General features: G+C 40.9%; 1 protein-coding gene across 1 annotated transcript in view; it reads right to left on the bottom strand.

Annotated features, from left to right (window-relative positions):
- The window catches only part of ak5 (adenylate kinase 5), a 75900-nt gene that overhangs the window by 12696 nt on the left and 42632 nt on the right, over window positions 1-20572 (bottom strand). The window contains exons 8-10 of the mRNA XM_083927787.1: window positions 18549-18622; window positions 9116-9161; window positions 6911-6955 (exon numbers count right to left, since the gene is read on the bottom strand). Of these exons, the coding sequence (XP_083783913.1) occupies window positions 6911-6955; window positions 9116-9161; window positions 18549-18622 (165 nt within the window). The remainder of the gene's footprint in view (window positions 1-6910; window positions 6956-9115; window positions 9162-18548; window positions 18623-20572) is intronic.

Below are 20572 nucleotides of genomic sequence, written 5' to 3'. Positions count from 1 at the left end.
GTTAAATGACTTATTTACAACATGCATTATTTGTTGTGCTCAGGAAAAGTAGGACCTTTACGCTTAATTTAAACCTGAAATAACTGATTTTTTTGGTCAACTTTGGGGGGCAGCGGAAACAAGTTGTGAACACAACACCTGGCAAATTCAAGTCCAATATGCACTTACTTTATATATTATATATCAGGGCTATTCAATTAATTTGGAATTTGGGCTGGTTGACAAGGATTATCTAAAATGAGGGGTCGGAAAAATATTAACATCACATTAATGGAAATTGTAAAACACTACAGTGACATATGAGTGCATATATTGTCTTTATTTTATCAGTGTAAATAGTAGTCATAGGCAGCAGCATAACAGCTGATCAAAACAAGTAGTGATAGGCCAACTCAAAGCAACAACCTTGTTAAAAATGATCCTTATTAAATGAACAAACCTGTGAACCAGAGGTTTACACTCAATTATTGGACTGAAGTACAAGTTTGGGGCTCTTGTCCTTTACTTGAGTATTTTCTTTTCATGCTACTTTATTCTTCTGCTCCACTACAAATCAGTGGGAAATATTCTACTTTTTACTGCACTACATTTATCTCATTACTTCAGATACTAGTTACTTTACCAGGCTTACAAGTGCATAGGAAACTGGACTGACAATTAAAAATTAAGCAAGTATTAAAGTAAGTATTAAGTTAACGTAAATGCAGGGTATTTTTTACAGTTCAGTGGAAAAGTGGTGTTAGCATGATTTTTTCTTAAAATGTCTTATGAAGTTCTACTCTTTACACACAGATATTCACTGGGTGCAGAATAAACACAGGCTTCACACTGGCCCTCATTTATCAAACGAACGTACAGCAGAAAAACGTGCGTACGACCATTTCCAGGCAAACTTCGGCATTTATCAATTTGGACGTGAGCGGGAGCTACGATCAAATCTCACGTCAGGTCTAAGATCGTGTAAGCACATTTGAGCTTGTGCATTTGCGGTGCAGCACAGCAAAATCTGTCTGAAAATAATGAACAAACCTCAGCTGTCATTAAGCATAAGCTGAGGGGACAGTTAAACAATGTGAAAGTTGCTAAAACTTTCACATCACATAAAGCTACATAAAGTCAGGGGGACGCTGTAGGTTCTGCAGTGATACTTTTAGATTCATCACCTCCTTATTGCTATTGATTGCTCTCAGTGGGTCATTTGATACTGTTGATCCTGGTTTGTTATTAAACAAACCTCCAGTATCTGATGATCATCAAATCCTGTATTTAATAATAATAATAATGATAACTTGCAGACACGGTAGTATAGTGGTTAGCACTGTCACCTCACAGCAAGAAGGTTCCAGGTTCGCATCCCCGGCTGGGGACCTTTCTGTGTGGAGTTTGCATGTTGTCCCCGTGTCTGCGTGGGTTTTCTCCGGGTTCTCCGGTTTCCTCCCACAGTCCAATGACATGCAGGTGTTCGGTTCATTGATGACTCTAAATTGCCCGTAGGTGTGAATGGTTGTCTGTCTCTGTTTGTCTCTATGTGTCCTGTGATAGACTGGCGTCCTGTCCAGGGTGTACCCTGCCTCACGCCCGAAGTCAGCTGGGATCAACTCCAGCCCCCCGTGACCCCGACAGGGACAAGCGGTTGAAGATGAATGATGGATAACTTGCCTGACTCCTTCATGTAGTGTAACTCAAGGCTCCATCCTGGGTCTTCTTCTCTTCTGTATGTTACCGTGAGGTGGGATTACTCAGAATTAGGGGGTCTACTCTCATTGCTATGCAAATGAGATGCAACCATCAACAAAACAGTTCAGAGTCTTGGTGTAATATTTCACCCGTCATTCTCACTTCAGTCCTACAGTCAACCTACTTAACCTCAGTTATACTGAAGCTTGACGATTTCGTGAGCACTGGCAGATGTTTTCACTCTGCTGAGCACATTCTAGTTTCTCTACTGATGCTCAGGTACACAGAGGTTAGATCTGAGAAAAAACCCACCATGTGTGAACAGTTCTGTCACAGCAGTGACCTTAAAGGGAGCCAAAGTGACGGATGGATTATATTAGATGGAGAAGGAGCAGGAGATAGAGATGAGATAAGGCAAAGAGGGCAGACAGATCTATAGAAGGTTAAAAATCTCTTTGTAATTAAATTTTTGAAACCACTCCTGCCACATAATTCTTTTTTCCTCAACACTTCAGCTGGTAATACTTTGATGTAGAAAATAAATTGGCCTAAATGATAAATAGACCGCAGAGGAGAAAAACTTCTCGCTTCCGCTAATTGAGACGATTCACTTACTGACATCAAGGACAATAGAAAAATGTTCTTTGCTGGATATTTAAAAGATGATTGAATCTGCTGTGAATATATTTTTCCCTTTCCACTGTCACCATCCGCTAAGAAGAAAAGACAGAGATGATGTCCTTTACTGATGTCAAAATAAAATACTTTTAAATAATGAACATATAGACGCAGTAAGACGTCGTATGATATCTTACAATATATGATGTTCTACTTAACACTGTGAAACAAATCCCTCCACACTCTGTACTGTTCCTTAGTCTCACCGTATTTGCAAAACTGTGCTGAGATTTGGGGTAACAATTAAAAGACCTAACTACAGCCACAGACCATCATTCAAAAATACGTGCCATACGTGTCATTCATAACGCCGACTACCGGGAACACACAAACTCATTATTCCTGCAAACACGCCTACTCAAATTTACAGATATGTTCAATTATCAAACAGCTCAAATTATGTTTAAAGCTAAAGGTGTGTTACTTTTTTGTGCGTTGAGGATATCATATGCAAATATATATATATATTGTTTTGCTTAGCACTCAGCAAAGCGTTTTCTATTTTATTTTTTTATATAAGAGATCTGTTGGGCTAGGAAGCTCATTTCTATTTTTGTTGTAAGTTATAAAGAAGGATAAGGGGTGGGAGTTTATAAGTTTAACTTCTTCTCACTCCTTTACGAATATTTATTTCATGATGAATGCGATTACTGTTGTAGATATGTATGTGCATATATGTGTATGTACATATATGTGTGTATTATGATTTTTGGGAGAAATATTCGAAATAAACGCAACAAACAAACAAACAAACAAAACAGAAACAGCGATTACGTGAACTTGGTGTGCACTGGAAAAAAGGTTGTGCTTTGGCTTGGTACTTCCAGGACATAAACCCCCCCCCGGGTCAAAGTCCAGTGTTAGGGGACCTGCCCCGTCCCTCCTTTCTACGTGGGATTTGATGCTCTTGTACTCTGTCACCTGATTTCTTTCTTTGCTCCTGACCTAATTTCTACAGTAATAAATATGTGGTATTACATATTACTTTACATTTCTTTTTGTAGGTATACAGTATGAACGAACAGTTAATGAGCACATCCTTAATAAATTCTTCAGTTTGGGGAATGATTACCACAAACTACAGCTGCTACTCAGCTGTTTTAGGAAATGACTGAGCATGATTTTGAGATTACATTTTTGTCTCCAGTGGGAACCAACAGGCTTGGGGCTAAGGGCCCCAGACCACATAGGAAGTCAGCAAATTCTTAAAGAAGGACTTATTAATTTTTTTTCTGGTCTTTTTTTATTGTTTGTTGATACCATAACACCAGCCTGATCCTTGTTAGTGATAGTCTTGGTTTTCATCAAAAGCCATCGAAGTGAGTAATTGCCATTGTATTCATTCAAAACAATATTAAAACAACTCAAACCAGCAGCAGATTTTTCATTTTTTGAATGTGAATCTGATTGCAACAGTAAAATGGTAATTTTCTGCAGAGAAGGGGGGAAATAAAAGTGAGGAAGATGGAAGTGAGAGAGCAGAGCAGTGGGGTTGTGACCATGAGGGAGAAAGTGTGAAAAAAAGGGCTGAAAGCTGAGACACCAGCGAAGCCTCACATTAGCATTTCCCTCAGGCACCATCTCAACCTTTTTTCTGAAGCATTGCTGCAGAACACTGCTTCAACTCTTCCACCACTTGTTATGATCGGGGGGGAGGGGGGTTGGATGGATAAGCCCTCAGAAAGTAAAACCGCCTAAAACTCTAAACTTTTTAGTAGCACAGACGCCTATACAATATATTTTCCTGAACATAATTTAGACATCTTTTTAATTAAACCAGTGGTCATAAGCACAGTGCACTTTTCCCACATTTTATTACGTTACAGCCTTATTCCAAATTGTATTAAATTAATCTCTGTCCTCAAAATTCGACACCTAATGCCCCATTATGACCACGTGAAAAAAGTCTTCTTGAGAGTTTTGAAAATGTATTAAAATTAAAAAAACAAAGAAATCACATTTACGTAAGTATTCACAGCCTTTACCATGAAGCTCAAAATTGAGCTCAGGTGTGTCCTGTTTCCACTGATCATCCTTGAGATGTTTCTACAGCTTAAATGGAGTCCACCTGTGGTCAATCACGTTGATTGGACATGATTTGGAAAGGCACACACCTGTCTATATAAGATCCCACAGTTGCCGATTGAACATCTCTGGAGAGATCTGAAAATGGCTGTGCACAGACGTCTCCAAGCCAACCTGATAGAGCTTGAGCGGTACTGCAAAGAAGAATGGGCAAAACTGCCTAAAGAGAGGTGTGCCAAGCTTGTGGCATCATATTCAAAAAGACTTGAGGCTGTAGAGGCTGCCAAAGGTGGTTCTACAAAGTATTAAGCAAAGGCTGTGAATACTTAATGTGGAAAAGGTGAAACGCTGTGAATACTTTGTGGATGCACTGTATTTACTCCTGTGTTGTTCAGAAGTGATTTGATGATTGGAAACATGCACAAAGTGTCAAAGATAACAGCAAAGCGGGCACCAACATCCTCCTTTAAAGACAATTTTTTATAGATTTGTATTGTTTTCCTTTGAGTCCAATTTGAGTATTCATGCCTCACTGTTCCAACAGTCCCTGCTGATCCAGATGAGACCAGCCAGAGACAAGGTGGTGGTCCAGGAGTACATGGACCTCTGTGGAAAGTTTGACTGCTTGTGCCGGAGAGAATCTGCAGCAGAGACTAATGTGAAGCTTGTAGATAAGAATGCACAGAAAAAAACAATTCACAGTGCATTTTAGCATCTTTCAGCTCTCTGCTTTGCTTTTCTTGGCCAGAACTGTCGTGTCTTGGTTCAGCCTCACCGCTCTCATGAACATCACTTTTAACCGTAGCTGCTTAAAACCTGCTATACACCACCTGATCAGCACCAAACAGCAGACGGACACAGTTAGTGATGTCCACTTACTGTATGTGCACTTAGCAGCTAGAGAGACAGCATGACTTCCAATAAATATGTGAATAAGATGAAAATATGTCGATTATGTCTTTACAGCATGTTACACTGCCCCCAAGCGATCAATAAATACATCAATATTGCTGCTTTACAGTTTCAACTGTATTAGACCTGGATTACTTTTATTTCCTCTGATTTTTATGACAAGCTGTTCTTTCTGAAAAGAAACTATACATACATCCATACGCATGTAACTTCTCACAGTGTGCTGTGAATTGTTTAACAAATTGCTTCCAGTGACCTGCAGGCAGAACAGTGTGCGATAAAAGGTTTAGATCTAAGAGCGGTGATGGTTTGAGCTAACGTATGTAGTGTATGTACGCACACACGGGAAGATAACAGCTCAGTGACAGTCAAATGTTACAGCGGGAGAAGCTGCGATAAGATTTGAAAACCATTTCTTGTTCTGGTGAATCTCGCTTTATATTCCATCTGGTAAGAATGGAAAAGGTATAATCATGATTTGCAGTAGTAAAATCATGAATATGTCGGCTGACGCGGCCAACCTTTCATCACATGGTATAAAATCTGCTCAGGAGACAGTTGTCATAGATGCAGTTGGCATTTTCCTCCAATTGTCTGCTCCCGCTGAGAGAAAGCTACTGGTTCAACTCAGCGGCTGTTTCTCGAACATTGAGACAAACTGGTGTTACAAGTCAATGAAGATTTATAATGCTGGTTTCCATGGAACAGGGTTTTAAACACACACACAGCTGTGCGGAAGAATGTTGATTAAATCATCTTTTAATGACCATATCTTTAGCAAAAGTGTAGGATGGTTAAGGGAGACTGTGCATGTCTCTCATTAACCTTTGCCTCTCTGTCCTGTCCTCATTAGTAGAGTGAGCCTCGCTGCTTCACTGTCACATCATGAAAATTGATCACAAAAATCACTACCCTCTGCCTCCAGAGGGTGGAAGTAAATATTTACTCATCTGCTGTCCCTGAGCAAAAAGCGATAGTGTTTGTGAATTTACATTTTTTTTCCACTACATCTCAGAGACATAAAAATGCCAAAAATGCAGTTTACATAAGCTGCTGTTTCACTTCATTTATATGGAGTCACACTAAAGATTAAGATTTTATATTCAACATACAAAGAGTGCTTTTCGTCCGGCTGAATATGCAGGCGGTGCCCATCCTGCGTAAATGATATGTTCACCAGGTGCTGCAAGAATAAGGCTAGCAGAATCATTTAAGACCTTTTTGTCCCTGTTGAGGTCGGAAAGAAGGTTGTGGTTACACCTGACCGGCACTCTGAGGCTCAGGACTTTGAAAGAGGATCTTCCACTTCTGCTGTTAATCAGTGTCTTGTTTTCTCGTGTTGCAACAAGCCTTGAGGCTGGAACTTTTTTAATTACTTCATTAATTTTCCCTCTGTTGTCTGAAACAAGTGAGAGCGTCTGAGAACGGAACATCTGTTGTTTCCCCTCCAGCGACGCACCTGAACGCAGCCTTTTCATCAGAGCTACAGCAGTTCACTCCAAACGCGTAGAAAAATGTCACAAAGGCTGATCAGGAAAATATGTGTGTGTGTGTGTGTGTGTGTGTGTGTGTGTGTGTGTGTGTGTGTGTGTGTGTGTGTGTGTGTGTGAGAGCATACCCATCATGAAGATGACCTTTGGTTTCTTCTGGTCTGTACAATAACCTGTCAGAAGAAAGAATATTAGAGTTTAACATGCGGTGCAAATTAACACACACACGCACACAGAGAGACAGAGAGAGAGAGAAGTAATTCATATTCTCCTCTTTTCTACCACTTAACAGCCAAACTGTTTTGTTAAGGAGAAATTAATTGATAAAATTAACATCTTAGGAAATTAATGCATGTTAATGAGCCTCTTCACTCATATAAATAGACGAGAACAATACTTATATGCCCAGCCCGCAATATGTGCTGAGCACATTTTACAGTTGAAAGATAAACGCCTGTAATATGAAGATTAAACAGCCCATCACCAACGCTTATTCGTTGCTATGTATTCATTTGTCCTTTCTTCACCTGCACCCTCTTTCCCTCTGTACTACACCTTCCCCTTAGCTGACACACTGGACACCCTCTGAAATGGAACAAAGCCACATCAAACTTTATTGAGTTTTTAGCTGCTATAGAAGTTTATCAATTGTTGTTATGATTAGTAATGACACACAGTAATGACATTGATGGTGATGTCATTATTTAGCACCTCCTTTTATAACAAGAGAAAACACAAATGCTGTAGAAAGTTCTGCTGGTGGTTGTTGTTTCACTTACTATGATCATTTATTTCGATTCAATAGTTAATCTGCTTTTATCAGTGTGACTGCAACAGAGTAAGCTTTCATTAAGGATCTAGTGTTTAATGTGTTATCCTGTATGCTAACTTGCAGTAGCAACTTTATTGCTTTACTGAATGCAGCACAAAGGATTAAAGCAATAATTGTTGAACTTTCGTTTAAATTGAAATAATAAAAAAATAAAAATAAAGTCTGTTTTGCTGGTTCTGTTTATATTTGGACGTGAGGGGCAGCATGGGTTTGTTTAGAAGAAACACAAGTTGTGTCCTAATTGTTTACCTCAAAATAGATATAATATGCACCAAATACCGAGTAACAGGCCAATGTATTATCATGGGTTGCAGGTTCGCAGGATATCATAAGTTCTGCACACAAATTCATATTATATGTGAACGAAAGTTAGATGACGGACTGGAAGTGGTCCGCAACGCACTGAAAAAAACCCGCTATGTGATGGATTTTTTAAACGGTGACGGTCAGGGTTAGGATTAAAAAAAAAAACACTTGGTTAGGAAAAAAGGCAGCGGTTCAGCGCAGTATGTCTGGTACATGAACAGCCACGACCAGGGAAATGATCCTGGCTCGCCCGGGTTAAAGTCCTGTGGTTTGGGACCCATCCACCACCACAACCTGCCTCCTTACGGGGCGATTCGCTGTTTTATACCACGTCTCATACTCTCACTATGTGGAATGCACAGACATTTGTGTGCATTTCTTTTGGTTTTAATACGCATGAGCCTGACCAGGGAAGTGCACAGACAGTTTGAATGGGAAGTGGCTCTGTCTTAAAAAGGAGCATCCCATTTTAGCAATCACACTGTCATTATTGAAGACTTCATTCATTTAGCCATAATTTAGCTTTATGAAGACAGAGCACAATCTGGGACTGGAAAGTGTCAATAAAACTACAACACCACATCAGCTTTTCATTCAGAGACAGGAGGAGGAGGAGGAGAGTGAACAGTCTGTCACATTTATATAACCTTATAAAACCGAGCCAAAATGCCGACTAAATGCAGGGTTTGTTCTCCTTTAATCAGATGAAGTCCTCCTCGTCCTCTTCCTCCTCTCTGTCCTCTGTGTGCTGCTGGGTGATGTAGCGTAGTGACAGCTAGCTGACAAGATAAACATCAGGTCCAACTGGCAACAATGAATCAACAGACGAGGCCTCCTACCCCTCTATTACACAATCAATACTGTTGATGCACAGCAACGCTGATGCACACACACACGCACACACACACACACACACACACACACACACACACACACACACACACACACACACACACACACACAGGGTTGCAAGAAGAAGTTCATTCAGGCTTCTGGTGACTAAAAGTTACATGACACATGGCATTTACTTAGATGGAGGTGTGTGTGTGTGTGTGTGTGTGTGTGTGTGTGTGTGTGTGTGTGTGTTGTCATGCAGAATGAAAGAAGGCAGAGGATGGAAGAAGATAGAAAGTGTGTTTGTCTTTTCATTGTTTATACAGACAATCAATCAAAATCAATCGGTTCATCAACTCACTTTCTGTGGTCCCTTCAGCATACCCAATGTCTTCTTCCTCTTCGACCTGTAAAGACAGAGACTTGTTTTTAAACGCTGTATGTTCTCACTTCTCAAATGGTTCTTTATTTCTTTCTTTTCAATAGGGCCCCTTTCACACGTGCACTGCAAACCTATAATTATTTAGACATTACCCAACAGAGCTGTATGTGAGAGAGCAAATGTATGAATTAGTTGAATTTGGACATCAAACTGTCTGGTAGCCTCGTGAGACCATCCTGATCTCGCGAGCTCTATTGTATTTTACTTGTATATCTGTCTGGTAACGTGTGGCAGAGAAAATTTGGAGCCTTTAGCCAAGCGAACGTCCAATCAATGTTGGTTTTGAGGCGGATTTAAATGTGACGCAACGGTGGTGTGTTGGTTCGCACTGTCGCCTCACAGCAAGAGGGTTCTCTCTGGGCCCACAGTCCAAAGACATGCACGTGTTAGGTTAATTGAATGGTTGGGTGTACCCTGCCTCACGCCCGATCCTGTTAGGGACAATCGGTTGAAAATGATGGATGATAGATGGCAACGCAAAACGACTTTTCAGTTTAAACATCATAGTGACTTCCATGGATGACGCTTTTTTCTCTTGGATCCTTCTGTTGGAATATGAACCGGGCACCTGAAACTGTAAATTTATCTGTAAATTTGCGTTACACAAACGGCAAATATCCTTTACCCACATGTTGTTTACTCTCTGAGCTTTGCCTCAATGCTGCTTGTACATCATACGCTTTGTTGATCTGATTGGTTGATTTGGCCCGTATGTTAGTGATAGACGGATCGTTTATCCTATCTGCAAACAAGTATTTTTGCCCCTTCCCAAAAGATCTCCAAAGAGTTCCCAGATGGATATGCAGAGCAAATGAGAATCATGCGAATCAATCCCTCCGGCGGAGTCAGGTTAACCCTCTTTACCCTCCATACTACAAAGTCTGTGTAATCTCTGAGTGAGCCTAAAGTGTGAGAATTCACAGCGAGTGGGCGTGTTGATGACGTTTCTATTACACGTCTCATGAGAAGAACATCTGAGAGTGAATAAGAAAAGTGATTCAGACGGATACGGCAGCGGAAATGTCTAAATAATGTGGGAACTTCTGTCGGTAAGGACTGATGGCAAAGTCAGCCGACAAATTCAGGGAACTGCAAGAGACTGGTGGTTTATGTCCAAATTACAAACCGTCAGACAGGAAAAAGTCAATAAATCAATAAGTATTTGATTACATAAAAGGCAGCTTATCAGCCGGTGTCACCTGCTGAGGGTTTCGATGGAAACAGGGCTCTTAATTTGTGTGGAGGCTGCAGTAACTTGAAGTCTTTATTTTTGTGGAACTGTCTAACTTGTACCAGACTAATCTAAGAATAAAACTCAGACTAGACCAACAGAGCAGTCTAAAATAGCCTTTGTGTATGGGAGCATTGTCATGTTGAAAGAGGAACTGTTGCCACAAAGTTGGAAGCAAACAATTGTTTAAATTTTATTCTGTGGGGCGCCCCATTAGTGGTTCAGTGGTTAGAGCAGGCGCATATACAGTGGCATGTCACCTCCTCTCTCCCATTTCCTGTCAACGTCCTCCTGTTCTATCTGAATAAAGGCATTGAAAGGCCCCAAAAAGATCTAAATAAAATATATAATTCTGTTCTGCAGACCAGAATATAAGGTAAAAAAAAGAAAAGAAAAAGGAAAGAGTATATCAAACAGAAAACTCCAAGAAACCAAAAAAGAGACAGTATTTGACCGACAAAAAACACAAGAGAAAAACATAAAGATGTCTCCCCGGACCAAACAGCGATCGTTATTCCAGAGTTACCATCACATGTCCTTCCGCAGCGGGCCAAAACCGGTTTTTCGGCTAAAGCCTAGTGCGTTTGACCAGTGTGAGTGCACCCGTTCCGCGCATAACTGCGGCCAGCTGGCCATCCACGGGCCGCCTGAGAGAGGTGGGCTTTTGTAGAGCGCATTTGCACGTGTACGAGCACAAGCGGGCGCACGTGTACGAGCACGATGCCTACGGCGGTTCTGACGTCATTTATGAGCGCCTGTTCGGACATAGTAAATAGGACGGACCATGCGCGGACATTTAACAACAACAACAACAATGGCAGTGAAAGGTTCACGTTGGTGTGATGCGGAGGTGGAGTGTTTACTGCAGATTTGATCGATGAAAAGATTCAAAAACAGTCGACAAGACGCACAAAAACTCCGAGGTCTACGGAAAGATTTGTAAACAAAGAGACGCATCGCGATGACGTCAATCAATGCGTGTGACTTGCTAGCGTGATGACGTATGGACCGGCAAGAAGCATTTGCGCGAAGCCCAGGTAGTGTGAGTGCGAACGGGCCTGGGGCACGGGGGGGGAGGGAGGGGGGACAAATACCCTAAAGCCCAGGGCGCGGTGCGGCAGGACAGTGTGAGTGCGCCCTCAGAGTCAAACCTGGGCAGAAATTATTGACTTCAAGTCTGAAGAAAAGCATTAGCTTGAAACGTTACTTATTGGTGGGAGGTGCAGTATGCAGACCTTTTCTTTGATTTCATTGCTTTCTTCTCTGGTTGGGCGTCTAACGCTAATTAGACTGTAATTAGATATTTTTTTTATCTCCTCCCGAGACAAAGTCTGATTAATGTGATTCAAGTGTCTATTAGCATCTACTATTTCAGATATTTGAGACCATATTCGAAAATAACTTCTCTTTCTGGTCTCATTGCTGCAGGTTTCCATGGTTATCCTCCTCAGCTTTGGCCAGCTGCACTTCAGCAAGAAATGACCTGTGAATAACTCGAGTGTTGCAGTAAAAAAAATGCATGAATGAATGTGTTCTTATGATCTAACAGTCTGGTGACATCAGAAACAGACAAACAAACAAATAACTCATATTAGTTATGAAGATAATGAATGATTACACTGGGATCACTGCTGATCCTTGTGAAGCACGGAGGAGAATAATATTCAGAGCCATGACAGAGATGAGAGCAGGAATCCTTTTAGTCTTAATGCGAGAAAATCCATTTGGTTCTACTTTAGTATTAAGCTTTTTTTTCTTATTAAAGGGAATTTAGTTATATATCATTCTGCTTCCTCAAACAAATGAATGCTGCTATAATCAATATTTTATATGAACAGTTGGTCAAATGACTGTGTGTAAAAGAGTCTCAGGAAAGGAGAATTATAGTCCCGCTGCAAATCCCATGAGCTCTCCGGATCAGTGACTGTTTCTTTAATTTAAATCTGCATTAATTGAATTTGATGGTTGAAATGGTGAACGCGTTGGCAAACAGTCGCTCATATAGTGTGGACCATTTCAAAATGAGTCTGTGGCCACATGCATTTTCAATTGATTGGCTCTGTACTTGCTAAATGCTCCACTATGTTGGATTTATTATGGATTTACGAACTTTTTCACTGAAAACAGCTGCCCGCAACAACACTGATGACTGTCTGAACCACAACAATAAAGCTGTGAGCTGTAAAACAAAACAAAGAGCTAAAAGCCATCTGGGAAGTTGCGAGACAACACATGTTTACATTTGATGACTTGCAGCTTCAGCCTTGATTAAAAGATATGAATTAATGGTTTGTAATTTGATTTTGGAGAATGTGAGGGAATAATCACATATTTACCTAATGGACTCTCTAGTTAAGTCTTATTTCCGTTCAAACAGGCAGAGAGAAGGTTTAAAAGGCAAACTGAAAGAGATCACGCAAGCATCACGTTGTGGTGGACATTGTGTTTCTTTCCAGTTGTTTCTAACACAACTTACAACCTACTATCTTTGTTGGCAGTAGGAACGTGTGGAAAAGAAATTGTGGAACACATTTTTAAAAGACTCTGAACATGAAACAGACATCTATTTTCTCTACAAGCCAGGTCTCTCAGGCATGCCGCTATAAAAAGGAGTCCAAAGAAGACATTATGTGCTTCATCACCTTCATGTTTCTTTCATTTCCTCCCAAATAGCAATTGAATGTGTGAAAACTGAGCATCCAACATCTGATGTACAGCGTGAGATGCAGAGAAATACATGTCGATGTTCTCCTTCTCACGCTGTGCCGTATCATTTAACTGAATTGTTTTTACATTTTATGGATCAACAAATGTGTTGGGATAAACACCCAGAGCTATATCGGGTGCAAAAAGGCAAAAACAATGTGGAGAAAAAGGCTTCTGCACACTGTACACATAAAATATGCTCCAACATGTGCATGGTAAATTTAAAAAAGCAATGGAGTGTCAGGCGGCCTTGTTATAGAGCGACAGTGTGGACGGAGAGGTCAACAAAAGATCAGGCTTTTACACGGGAGACTTCCTGTTTCCTACTGAGAGTCAATGTTGTTTTTTAAAGCCTAAAGTGTCCTCTCACTAACCACATGTCTATTATAACCATGACAAAGTCGCTGTAGTCATTGTAACCCAAATCACAATGTTTTCCAAACACTAACCACAGCGTTTCCTAGTTTCTTGGAAATTCCCGAGTAACACCAGGTGTAAACATAGCATAATTCATATGTTTACAAGGAAAACGTAAGAGTGTGGATAAAGCCATTCAGCCCAAATACATGGTTATTAATGTGTGGCTGCTGTCTGCTTCACTGTGTGCATATTGAGTTTTAACAAGTGATAATGGTGGTTCTGCAGGGTTTGAAGCTGTGCTGCCTCACATTGTGCTCTGGTTCAATACGGTATGTATCTTAGTTATTTTCTGACAGATTGTACTTGATTTTTTACACAAATCTATGTAGTTTATACCTTATGTGGTCCATGCAGTAGCTTCAGTTGAATATAATAGACACATTGGAGGCATGAAACTACAGCAGTGTTGTGCCACGTGCGATCTATTTCCATTAGTGCCAATGGAAGTGATGCTGTGTGAGCTCCTACTCCTTCACAGACTGTGCTCTTGGAAACCAACTAGTTTTTGTACCTTTATGGCATCATTTGCAGACTGAAATAAAAACCTCCTCTGAAAGTTCCACCTTGACCTCCCATTACTCTGAAACTGACTTCTAATGGTTGTCATTTAGAGACATGTGGCAGTTTGCAGGGGGCTCAGCGTGAAGTGGAGCTGCGGTAACATTTAGTCGAGGAGTATGGAGACACAGAATAAAGTGAAGCAGAGCTCTGTGAGTGTTAAATAAATGCCGTCAGTGTGGGGGAGTGCTGGGTGCCAACGACGAGACAGCTTGGCAAGTGGGTACACCAACTGGTGTGATGACTCAGAGAGAGAAACACATGCACAGCACGCATTGTAAACACGTGACGGAGACAGATACGTATGTAAACACATACACAAACACTGTAAAAAAAACAACAAAGTTGATGCTGTTGGTTGGTGATGAGTGATGGCATGTGATACACACAAAGATATGTACTTCCATAAACACACACTCCCACGCCAACATTTAAAAACTCAGGCCCCGTTGAAAGCTCTGTGACGCGAGTGCTCGTTGCACACCAAGAAACAAAACTGTTGAACAGACTCTTGCGAGACAATATTTTTTCACTTGGGATATTTCAGTCTGCTGGCAGAACAACCGACTGACATTTCCATCCCCAAAACACGTTTATAGATTAAACAACCAGCTGGTTTTGACTAATCCAGTGATCCAAAACACCTGGAAAAGTCAATCATCACATCGATGCAACAATCCTGTAATCCACATAGTCCATGCAGCGTTGCAATACTCAAGCATTACAACCAGAGATATTAAAGAGGCAGCTGCTGCACCTCCTTGGGAGAAGCGGAACAAATCTCTATTGTGATAAATGACATAAAGTAGTTCTACATTTACCACCGGTGGTACTTTCTTGCCTACACATGACAATAATGGCCTGTGATGCCAGTGTGATGGCCCCGTCCCCTGTGGAGGAAATTACTAATGAACTTCTAATAGCTTCGGACTTGTCTCTGTACTTGTTTTACTAGATCTTAGTGCTGCCTTCGACACTGTTGACCATTGCATCCTGCTACAGAGACTGGAGCATCTAATTGGCATTAAAGGAACCGCATTAAGCTGGTTTAAGTCATATTTATCAGATCGATCTCAGTTTGTACACAAATCATCCATGCACACTGAAGTCAGTCAAGGAGTCCCACAGGGTTCTGTCCTTGGACCGATTCTATTCACCTTATATATGCTTCCCTTAAGAAATATTATAAGGAAGCACTCCAAACATTTTCATTGTTGTGCTGATGATACACAATTGTATTTGACGATCAAACCCACTGTAAATAAAATTGAATTGAATTGGAAGTAAAATTGTTCCTCCCTCCATTCATTTTCTCAGCAAATTCTATTGGGAATTTGAGGTTTGAACAGTTTTTCCAGAGAGCGCCAACAGTGGTTGAATCATTGGATAATCAAAATTCAAAGTAAAAACTTCTTCTAGTTTTTCAGTACTTAACTACAAATTTGACACACTTTACTTGAGAAGGTCCATTTTTGGCTATACACAGTTTACTCCACTACAATACAGAGGATAACGTATCCTTAAAATTGTACTTAATTACTTGAGTCAATGTGAAGGTACTTCACTTCACTTCACTTCTAGGTTATGTTTCACCACTGAAATACACCTAGATGAAAAGGCTGCACTGTGTCGTCTTTCCACTTCACAGAAAAGAAGAGTGCCACTGCTTGCTACAGGAAGTCCTGCACGGGGATGCTGCTGTCTTCAAAGAGCCGGCTAGCAGTTTTGGTTTGCACCCTGTTCGTCCTCTACAGGGATTACGAGAACATTGCATCGATAGACTTTGAACGTGTCTGAATAATGGTGCTTATGTGACAGAGGGCCATATTAACCAGCTCTAACTGGAGGATCCCGAGGTGTTCCCAGGCTAGTGTGGAGATATAATCTCTCCACCTAGTCCTGGGTCTTCCCCGTGGCCCGGGAAAGGGAAGTTTGGGGTCGCCTGCTAAAGCTGCTGCCCCCGCGACCCGACCCCGGATAAGCGGATGAAGATGAGATGAGATGAGATGTGATAGAGGTCAATAATTATCAATCAGCCTTCCTTAACGTTCACTTATATGTGGCATGACTGAGAGTGTTTTATTAGGCAAGCACATTACCATAAAGGCCAGGAGAAACCCAGCAGGGTGTTGTTCTAACACAGCACCCGGCTGTGAGACTAAATCTGTTTGTACACAAGACTGGAGCAGATTAAACACTGTGATGTGCTCTGTGGACAACAGACAAACACTATCAACACAGGCCACGTGAGAATGAAGGAGAGGAAATGAAGCCTCTGATAAATTAAGTAAGTTAATGTCACGCTGTGCTGCTGCAACAGTATAAGGATTTTGAACAAGCTTCAACCAGTCTGGGCTTATGTTTCTGTGCCAATATTCAAATAGAAAAATATGAACACGTCTTCATACCTAAACAACAGACTATGTTGTTTGCCAATAATTCCTGTAACGACATAAACTGGGTAACACAACCAACGCTCACAAAGATTTGGTCTGGAAACCACACATTCCTTTTCTCGTATTACGTTTTACGATTGCCCAGAGCTGTTTATCGGGAGCTACGAATGTCTATCCAATGCTTCTGTACGTAGCTCTAAGCCAAACGTATCAATCATACCAGATGAAAATAAACTTGCGTTCTCAACTGCTTAGCACACTATCTAAGGCTGCATGATGTAAACAAACTACAAGCTTCGGTGTGTCGCATAGATGTTGTCATCATCTTACTGTCCCTCCCCGCAAGGCAGCATGGGTATACCCTGGCTAGTAAAAACATATATGAACGATCAATCTATTTAACATTGTGAAACTGTTACAGTTCTAAACACGTGGTTAACGTTGTGAAACAGAACTGCTTTGTTAAGTTTAGGCAGCAAAAAGACTAAGGGCTTAAAGCTAAGGGTTACCTGAACTACTGACTTAGGTCTGTAAAAAAGTTGCTTAACTTAAAATAAGTCAACTTTGACTTTTGGTTTCATGCTGGTCTCACTGGTGAAAGTCCTGTGTTTGTTTGATCCATCCATACACACTGACTTTGGAACTCTTTATACGGCGACACCTGACTTCCTCCTTTGCTTGTGTCATAAGTACTAAAGAGGTCACCGGCTAACGTCCTATATGGGTTGTGATCAGCTGCTTGCACGACCGACCTATACAGTTGTGGTGTTTAATGGTGAGGATGGCCTGCAAAAGACAATAAAAAGTTCTAAAGAGATGAGTTCAATCAGATTTGATTCTAAAAATAACATGAAACCGAATTAAGACCAGCTTTGTCTATTAAAAACTTCTCCGTGTGTGGAAGCCTCCACAGATGCTCATGAGTGAAAATGTGAACGTTGTCAATAAAAACACAGAGAAAGAGAAGTTTATGCATGAAGTGTCAAGTAGGACAAGGAGAGAGGGAGATAAAAATGATAGTAAGTGTTGCAGAGGAGAGCTTTTTTACCCTATCATTCACTCTATTACTGTGAGTAAAACACTATCCACGACTGAACAGTGAGCACTTAAATGAGCAGCTCTCAAATGTGAGTTCAATGCACTGTATGGATGTGAAGGGGTGTGCTGCTAAAAGAGAGAATATGCTCTGAAAACCAAAACATTAAAGTATCTCAGGCAGCAACAACAAACCCAGAAAACCTCGAGGTACAAACGCGAGTGGAGGGAAGCCGAAGAGACGGGCGCAGAGGTAACTGAGCAATTTGTTTCCAGACATTCGGAGGAAGTGAAATGAGACAGAGGTCAGAGTCACGCTACGCTACAGCGCTAACATTCTGTGTAGGAACGATACGCCGTCTGCACACTCGCCAAGCATTACACAACGGCATCCTCCATCTCTGGACCTCGCTGACTCATCCGGCTTTTACTTCACTGCCGTTTTTGAAAAGATAATTTGTCGTTTAATGTTTTAGCAACTAAAAGCAGGGAGAGAGTAAGAGCAGAGGATGTGGAAACGAGGAAAATAGCTTTTTTTTTCACCATTAGTGGAGGTGATTGAAAATCTGATGCTGTTACCGCAGATTACAATACTTGAGAACGATCGTTTAGGAGTTGATTAAGCATTTAGAGGATGATAAATGATTACACTGACTGTGTAATCATCTATCATTCTCTAAATGCAACCGCATTGGTCAGAAACGACCACACTGCGGTGTGTGTAAACAGGAAGTTCAGAATAATCTGATTACTTTGTTTCAAATATAAAATAGAGATCATATACAAATTACCATTTAATGGTTGTCAGGTGTGCTTTGCATATTCTATGATTAGAGTTATTCTTTCAATAGATTTTATTTTAGAGAAGGTCTTGTACCTGTTTTGCTGCTTACACTATTTTAAGACAGCATCAAAGAAGGCTGTATCAGAGATGATTTCCTTGGGGTACCAAAAAAAACCCCACGTTGACAGGTAGCAACTGATTTCAAAGGAATTGTAATTTTACCTCATCGTACTTGCAAGCAACATCTGCTAGGCTGCTGGTATCACCCAGAAGACTGAGGTCGAGCTCACTGGGACCTGCAGACAGAACAAACAGAACAATCATCAAACTCTGACTTCACCCTTTATTCACTTCAAATGACTCATTTCTTAAAGGGAACAACACAAGTGTCAGTCTAAACGTTATTTTAGACTTGCTTTAGTGACCATCTTTAGAATAAACGAATACACGTGTTTATCTCATCTCATCTTCAACAGCTTATCCGGGGTCGGGTCGCGGGGGCAGCAGCTTTAGCAGGGGACCCCAAACTTCCCTTTCCTGTGTTTATGTGTGTTATATATTTTCAAAGGTCCCATATTATAAAAAGTGATGCTTTATAAATAAAGTATCAGAACGCTCTACTGGAGAACTACACAGAGCCCGTATTCAGCAACTGTGTCTTTAAACGAGCCGTCAGGACTTCTGTATAGTTGTGATGTCACAGCTCTATTATACTATAGGTAGAAACTGCCACTGCAGTCATTCACAGGCTACAATGACGGTGCAGAGACGCAGAGAGGAACCAATCAGAGCAGTCCGGACTTTCTCAGGGGGAGGCTCAAAGAGACAGGCACTAAAACGGAGCGTTTCAGGCATTCAGACAGACAGCATGAGAAAAATGTGTTTTTTGAACATTGAAGCATGTAAACATGTTCTAGTAGAAACCCAAAATACAAAATGAGCATAATATGGGACCTTTAAAAAGTCTCACTCAGGTAACACTGATCTTCCTTTGTCTTCCAGGCCACATTTCATCAGTGTCAGTTTAACACATGCCTTTTACATTCAAATAATAACTAATCTTATTTAAATCTTCTGACATTGATTTATTCATCTTTTCTCGACCTGTTTTATGTCGTACAGTGACGTGGAGTGAAATGCCTATTATTATTTGTCATGGAGCCCATCTCGACATTTTCATATCGCTTGTTTGTCTGACCAACGGTTCAAACCCGAAAGATTTGTAGTTTACAGTGATCTCCATTTGAGACCAAATGTGAGAAAATCTAAAACATTTCTTGGATCGTTGTTAGCACATAAAAAAACAACTAATATGACAATATGATAACTAATGTTATATTATTTCTACATGTAGGGTTAGCTGCTACAGCCAAATCACATTGCAACAGAGACATGCCTGTACATTTTGCATGATGTTTTTACACTGAGCCTCTTGTATGCCGGGTGTAGTACAGCCTGTAGTACCACAACAGACTCCTAGATGTTAACATGCGGCTGCACATGGGAAAATAATACAATAAAATATCCCCAAATCAAAGTAAATTCTGGCTCCATAAACGTGGAAACTGAATTTGGTCGTGTGAAAAAGCAGCTGAGGGTGATTGTTTGATAAACTCTTAACACACAGCATCTTCATCCCCTTTCTCGGTGGAACTGGGTCGTGAATAACACTCCCCCTCGGCAGATTATTATTCTTGCTCACCAGAGCCATTCTGAACAGAGAACTGGGTTAAACTCTGCAAGTATGCAGCTTCAAACATTCGGGCAGATTCCAGAGAGATGGCAGATGTGAATTTTGTTTGTGCATTATGTTAAAAAGCTTCAGAATGCACCAGATTTATAGAGAACACCAGACCTGCGTCCTCTCTGCAGTTCACAACTTAAGATTCAGCAGCATGTCAGAGTGCATGTCACCCTGGGAAAGTGAGGGGTTGAGGTATGACGGTGGACGGTTTTGTTTTGCTGTTAGGGGCCAGTGATGTCAGGTGGCTGAGGATGCAGTCGACAGCGGCACCTTAATCTGGTCCACGTAATTACAGACGGAGGATGAATGAGGCTGCTGAGAGTGGCAGCAGTTCCCTCTCTCCTGGAGAATAATGTGGCACTAGAAGCAGTAGACAAATAGGAGGCACTTTCTCTTCAGGGGGTTTCCTTAACGACCACTAATCTATTTTAAATTCCACTTTTTTCTATACAGATGTAGATTGATGCAATTTCACATCTGAAGCTAAACATTTCACACATTT

This window comes from Echiichthys vipera (assembly GCF_963691815.1).
Source record: "Echiichthys vipera genome assembly, chromosome: 15".
In the NCBI taxonomy this organism is placed as follows: Eukaryota; Metazoa; Chordata; class Actinopteri; order Perciformes; family Trachinidae; genus Echiichthys; species Echiichthys vipera.
Note: the sequence above shows the minus strand (reverse complement) of the source record. Positions and strands in the feature narration are given on the sequence as shown.